The 7,485-nt window shown below is 38.6% G+C and overlaps 1 protein-coding gene across 1 annotated transcript in view; it reads left to right on the top strand.

Moving 5' to 3' along the window:
* Positions 1–7,485, top strand: part of ORC3 (origin recognition complex, subunit 3) — a 61,284-nt gene that overhangs the window by 21,306 nt on the left and 32,493 nt on the right. The window contains 2 exon segments of the mRNA XM_011984454.1: positions 2,367–2,405; positions 4,083–4,098. Coding sequence (XP_011839844.1) covers positions 2,367–2,405; positions 4,083–4,098 — 55 coding nt within the window.

Raw genomic sequence — 7,485 nt, 5'->3', positions numbered from 1 at the left:
TGGTATGTGCTTGTTATCCCAGCTACTTGGGAGGCTGAGACACTAGAATCCCTTGAACCAGGGAGGCAGAGGTTGCAGTGAGCTGAGATTGCGCCACTGCACTCCTGCCTAGGCAACACAGCAAGATTCTGTCTCCAAAAAAAAAAGTAGGATAATAATTCCTAGTATGATTTTTTTTCATAGTGTTAGTGATAATCAAAGTTTGTTCAGCAAATAAAAATGATTTGAAAACATAACGATAAAACTTTTATAAATAAAAATAATAAATATTGGTATATATTTTTCACTCATAAAAATTAAGATCAATGTGAACACATTTTGTTTATGTTTATTTTTTATTTTTTTGAGGTGGAGTTTCATTCTTGTTGCCCAGGCTGGAGTGTGACGGTGCAATCTCGGCTCACTGCAACCTCTACCTCCCAGGTTCAAGCAATCCTCCTGCCTCAGCCTCCCAAGTAGCTGGGGTCACAGGTGCCTACCACCACATCCAGCTAATTTATTGTATTTTTAGTAGAGACGAGGTTTCACCATGTTGGCCAGGCTGGTCTCAAACTCCTGACTTCAGGTAATCCACCCACCTCGGCCCCACAAAGTGCTGGAATTACAGGCGTGAGCCACCACGCCCAGCTATTTTTTTTTTTTTTTTTTTGAGGGGGTCTCACTCTATCGCCCAGGCCAGAGTGCAGTGGCACAATCTCAGCTCACCACAACCTCCACCTCCTGGATTCAAGCCATTCTCCTGCCTCAGCCATCCTCGTAGCTGGGATTAGAGGCATGGGTCACCACACCCGGCTAATTTTTGTACTTTTAGTAGAGACAGAGTTTCACCATGTTGGCCAGGCTGGTCTTGAACTCCTGACCTCAGGTGATCTGCTCGCCTGAGCCTCCCAAAGTGCTAGGATTACAGATGTCAGCCACCGCACCTAGCCAATATGAACACATTTCAGTGTGTGTAAAGATGTATATACATTTTTATGTATTATAATATACAATCTATATGTAATATTTATAATATTCTTATGTTATATAGTTGTATAGACATGTCTGGCTTTAGAGTTTATCATTTTGTTCCCATTTTCTATATTCAAGTGTCTAAGAGATAGACCTCATTGTATATTCCAGAGAAATTTACAATCTTTATAACTGGAAACCACACTTTAAGAACTACTAAATTAGACTGCCTCCCTAGAAGGAAGCATTTGTTATTGTTTGCTCCATCACCTCATTTTCTTAAGCTAGAACTCATCTATTAAGTTCCCACCTAAACAAGTGATTAATCTGTTATCTTCTGACTAGAATCAAGATGTTAACAAAAACCTTTACTCCCTCAAAATTAGGGCCCCACTTCTTCAAAACTATATGTCAACTTTGAATTTAATGAACTTAGTAATGGGTTTTTTAAAAAGTGTACTTTTAAATGTGAAAATTTAGCTGACTAAAACTAACATAGGAAAAGAAAACCAAGCACCACATGTTCTTATTTGTAAGTGGGAGCTGAACAATGGAACAATGAGAACGCAGGTCAGAGGGAGAGCATCAGGACAAATAGCTAATGCATGCGGGGCTTAATACCTAGGTGGGTTGATAGGTGCAGCAAACCACCATGGCACATGTTTACCTAAGTAAGAAACCTGCACATCCTGCGCATGTATCCCAGAACTTAAAATAAATTAAAATTTAAAACGTTACCTGACTAAACAATGTACATTTATAGGTAATTCGCTGGGAATTTCCTACTAAGGAGGGACATTAGAAGACCTGGTACAGCTGATGAAATACTGAAAATCTTCATACTATGTAGAAAGCTTAGATTCATTCCCGTGTAGGTGACAGTTGAAGTTTTATTATTCTTACTTGTTGATGTTTCATGTCTTTATACCTATTTTCCCAAGTAGATTTTAAATCCTTTCAGAGTGGGAAATAAACCTTGAACTTCTTTAGCACTCTTATTTCACAAATGAAGAACTGCAGCCAAGAGAAAGGAAGTGAAATATCTGAGGTCACAGAGCAAGTTCATGATAGAGTAAGGACTTCTTTTCACTGTTTAGTATGCTTATCATGGTGTCTCATCAAAAGGCACAAAATCAGTTCATGAGTTTGATGGAGACATGCCTTTCACCTTTGCCCCCACCTCTTTCTGTTTCTTTTGTCAGACCTACGGGGCAGATAGGGGGAAGAAAATTTCTTAGAAAAAAATAATAAATGAAAAAGTAGAGGAAAAAGGAAAACAATTGCAGTCTATCAAATGTGATCAAATGAGCTAGGCATTAGCCTAGTGTGTCAGGAATTAATCATTTAAATTCAAACTCTTCGTCAAGTGCTTCTCTTGATCTACACTACTGGGGTAGGAATATGGAGAACAAAAGGCAGAGACAGATGAGAGGACTAGCACTTTTGCCACATAAGTGCTAGGAGAAAGCTGTGGTTTGGCATTCTTATTAGATGGCAGTAATATGCTAAGTCAAGTCTGGAAAACACTGCCAGCCAGCATTTTTCTCTAATGAGAAAAATAAGGCTTAGTTATAACAAGATGATAAATGAGAAAATGCTTTGTTCTTAGACAGCTGATATCTCTTAATCCTAAAATTCAATAGTCTGTTTTTAATGATCAGTGAATTGATTGAAAAGAAATTACAGAAGTTTATAGTCATTTTTACATACTGTATTTTATAATCTGAGGTCACTGTTCACCCCTATACATACAATTCTAGAGACAAAAGTGTTAAGTACTATGGAAGCAGAAGAGAGATAAATGCCTGGCAAATGTAATTCTGCCTAGCCTTTTTCTCTTTACCTATATAAGTTTTACATATATATTGACTTCTCCTCCAGAGAAAGCAGCTAGCTCAATAATAATAGGGGCTCTGTGGTATAAGTAAACAATGATATATGATTTTTTAAAAATAGATTCAGGGGGTTTCAGGTGCAAGTTTGTTACATATTGTGTGATGGTGAGGTTTTGGCTTCTAGTGTGCCCATCACCTGAATAGTGAATATTGTACCTAATAAATAATTTCTCTGCCCTCACCCCTCCCAACCCTACCCCTTTTGGAGTCCACAGTGTCTGTTATTTCCCTCTGTATATACATGTGTACCTATTATTTAGCTCTCACTTATAAGTGAGAACATGTGGTATTTGATTTTCTGTTTCTGAGTTCTTTCACTTAGGATACTGGCCTCCAGCTCCATCCATGTTACTGCAAAAGACATGCTATCAGTGAATGATTTTTGTATGAATAACAGACAGGATTGATGAGGTTGGAGATTACTAATTTAAGAGGGTATATTGCACATTAAGAGGCAACCCACAGTCTAATGTAAATGTGTTTTTTAAACATACATTTAAAAAAAATGTTGGAACCAATATTTACATATTGAGAAATTTTACATTACAAATTCAGACTTTTGGAAAATCAGGAAATCTAGACCACATCCAGCAAGACAAAATATGGTTGCTCTTACTTAAAAAAGAGACTGAGGCTGGGCACGGTGGTCCACACCTGTAATCCCATCTCTTTGGGAGGCCAAGGCAAGCAGATCAGCCTGGGCAACATAATGAGACCCCATCTCTACAAAAAAAAAAAAAAAATACAAAAATTAGCCAGGTGTGGTGGTGTGGGCCTATATATAGTCCCAGCTACTTGGAAGGCTGAGACAAGAGGATCACTTGACCCTGGGAGGTAAAGGCTGCAGTGAGCTAAGATCGCACCACTGCATTCCAGCCTGGTCACTAGAGCAAGATCCTGTCTCAAAAATTAAAAATAAATAAAAGAGAGACTGAGTGTTTGGTCTTCATTCATTAATGTACTCTTCATTTAACCAATATTTTTCTAGTGCCTATTATGTGCCAGGTGTTAATCTAGGTTTTGAGAATACAGGAGTGAACCAAACAGCCAAAACTTCTACCTTTTTCATTGTATCAGGGAGACAGACAATAAATAAGATAAATAAGTAAAATATCTGTTAGTGATAAGTGCTGAGGTAAAAACAATGAAGCAGAGAAGGGGGATATGAAGTTCATGTGCATTGGAAGTGGAATCGAAATTTTAGAAAAGGACCTGACTGAGAGGGTAAATTTTGAGTAAAGACCTAAAGGAAGTCACAGAGCTTGCCATTCAAGAATCTGAAGGAAAGGAATTCTAAGCAGGTAGAAAGGACCTGAGGTTGGAGCATGTCTGCCATATTTGAAGAAGAGCAAGGAGGCTGCTATGTATTGCTTTGCTTTTCTTTTTTCTTTTTGAGACAGTTTCGCTCTGTCACCCAGGCTGGAGTACAGTGGTGCAATCATAGCTTGCTGCAACCTTGACCTTCTGGGCTCAAGCAGTCTTCCTACCTCAGCCTTCTGAGTATCCGGGACTACAGGCACATGCCACCATGCCCAGCTCATTTAAATTTTTTTCTTTTTTTTTTTGGTAGAGACAGGGTCTCTTGCTTTGTTGCTCACTATCAAGCTGGTCTTGAACTCGTGGGCTCAAGTGATTCCCCAGCTATGGCCTCCCAAAGTGCTGGGATTATGGGTGTGAACCACTATGCCAAGCCTGTTTTTCTTATAGCAGATAAATATTTCTGTTCCTATGTCGAAAGTGAGTAAAGACTAAGAAGTCTTCATGCTTCAAGAACAGAGAAAGCATATCTCTTTAGTAAATAATGCATATTCCTAGACAAAGTGTATCTCTGTAGAAAGGAATCATTCTAAACACAATTATGAAACAAAATGGTGACAGCTATGACTAGTATACAGAAAAAATGCCTGAGGAAAAATTTAATGAATGCAAAGTAGGGTTAATATTTCAAAAGGCTTTATTTTCACATGTACATGGTATGATGCTGCTGTAATGTATTCAATGGAATTTTTTTTTTTTTTTGAGACCGAGTCTCACTCTGTCTCCCAGGCTGGAGTGCAATGGTGCGATCTTGGCTCACTACAGCCTCCGTCTCCCGGGTTCAAGTGATTCTCCTGCCTCAGCCTCCCAAGTAGCTGGGATTACAGGTGCCTGCCATCAACCACACCCAGCTAATTTTTGTATTTTTAGTACAGACGGGGTTTCTCCAGGTTGGCCAGGCTGGTCTTGAACTCCTGACCTCAGGTGATCCACCCATCTCGGCCTCCCAAAGTGCTGGGATTACAGGCGTGAGCCACCCCGCCCAGTCCAAAAATTTTCTCATATATCAAAACCTTTTACAGGTTTGAGTTTATAAAATAGTGTCCATAAGTACATTAAGAATTATTGTTTTAAGGCTGGGTGCAGTGTCTCATGCCTTTAATCCCAACATTTTGGAAGGCCAAGGTGGGCAGATCACTTGAGGTTAGAAGTTTGAGACCAGCCTGGCCAACACGGTGAAATCCCATCTCTGCTAAAAATACAAAAATTAACTGGGCATTGTGGCAGACACCTGTAATCCCAGCTACTCAGGAGGCTGAGTCAGGAGAACAGCTTGAGCCTGGGAGGCAGAGTTTGCAGTGAACTGAGATCGCGCCAGTGCACTCCAGCCTGAGCAACAGAAGAAGACTTCATCTCCACAAAACAAGCAAACAAAAAATTACTATTTTGAATAAGTAAAGGCAGTTACATATGTGCAGGTATCTAGGTAAGATGGAGAACTTACAGGACAGGTTATAAGAAAATGTTAATCATTTGTGATATTTTTTGTTGCAATTGATAAAAACACATATAAATAACAATGAAACCTTTATTATGTGGAGATAGGTTCTAAAGTCAGCACATAAGGTGAAGATCTGGGATGGTCAAAATTACTCTTGAAAAATCCCTTAGAAAGGTACAGCAAACCTCTCATTCGTTAAGTCCATCATAGCCAGTTTCTTTCCCCATTGTTGGAACCAATCACCATTTCCTCAGTTGAGCGCCAGATGATCTAGTCTGCCATGTTGTATGGAACAAAACAAAACAATACAATACAAAACATTTTCTAGGCCAGTCACGGTGGCTCACACCTGTAATCCCAGCACTTTGGGTGGCTGAGGTGGGTGGATCACTTGAGGTCAGGAGATCAAGACCAGCATGGCCAACAGGGTAAAACTCCATCTCTACTAAAAATACAAAATGTTAGCCAGGTGTGGTGGTGGGCACCTGTAATCCCAGCTACTCGGGAGGCTGAGGCAGGAGAATCGCTGGAACCTGGGAGGTGGAGGTTGCAGTGAGCAGAGAGTGGGACTTCATCTTAAAATTTTTATTTTTATTTTAAAATAAAAATAATGATTATAACAAAACAAAACAGTTTTTAAACACTAGAACTCTACTCAACACAGGGATGCACCACACAGTGAAAAGTATGAAAGAAATAAGACCACCTAGGAGAAAAACGTGTTTATATCCCTCATCGAACACTTATTCCAGGGCAGGTATGTTCCTTGAGTATGCAGTATTGCCGTATAGTGTGTAAAGTATTTCTTTTCTCTCCTTATCCAAGTAAATGGAACGAAGATACTCACTTCTACTGCATCACGCAGATACTTGTACACATAGCTATTCCTCAAGGCAAAAGAAAATAGGGAGCACAAGTAGCATGCAGTATGATTATTATTCAGTAATAGAGTTCATTTTCTTCAAAATATTCCCCCTATTTAAAAGCTATTTAAGCACACATCAAGGCAATTAATGGCTTTATGCCATCTGTATGTCATGGCACACAGTAAAAAACTAAAGAACTAAAGTTTAGAACTAAAGTATACCCTCCCAGTGGTGGTTAAAACAATTTTTGATTATGGCTACTTTTGTTATGATAGGAGACATAGATTTTGTTATGATAGGAGACAGATTTTGAAATTACCAATCAACTCAAATAATGGGAGGGAAAAACATTTAGGTGCTAAAAACTTTTATTTAATCTGCCCTGTGCTTTCAGGTAATGACTCATAGATCGTTGATCAAGGAATTGATTTCCTAAGTGAGTTGGTGTTTAGGAAGATATATCATATTTATTGCTTTATAGAGGTTAGATTTGCTTGAATTTATTGATATCTGAGTTATTTTCTAAATGTTTGACCACTAAAAGTAATGGGTATCTGCAAGATATTACTGAAATAAAGACACAGCTCAGCAAAGCCTTTATTTGACTTTTTAAAGGAGAAAAATATTGAAAACCGTGGCACAGATGATAATCCTTTAAGAAAATGTTACAGAGTAAGCAGTTATAAAAGGAATTGAGGCCTGAAAATTACTTCATAGGATATAATGTTTTAAAATATTTCTAAACTATTTCAGGAGGCTCTAGAAAACATCTCTCTCCCCCCAACAAAACCTTTTGAAACTGTTTTGTGAGATTAATCATCCATAGATTTCTTTTCTTTTCTTCTTTTCCTGTATCTAAATCTCTAATATGGAGAGTAGGGCTAGTTTTCGGTTGTGGGTTTTTTTTTTTTTATATACAAATGAGGTCTCACTATGTTGTTCACCCAGGTCTTAAACTCCTAAACTCGAGCTATCCTCCTGCCTCAGCCTTCCAAAGTGCTGGGATTACAGGTGT

Source organism: Mandrillus leucophaeus, unplaced genomic scaffold (assembly GCF_000951045.1).
Source record: "Mandrillus leucophaeus isolate KB7577 unplaced genomic scaffold, Mleu.le_1.0 Scaffold268, whole genome shotgun sequence".
Classification (NCBI taxonomy): Eukaryota; Metazoa; Chordata; class Mammalia; order Primates; family Cercopithecidae; genus Mandrillus; species Mandrillus leucophaeus.
Note: the sequence above shows the minus strand (reverse complement) of the source record. Positions and strands in the feature narration are given on the sequence as shown.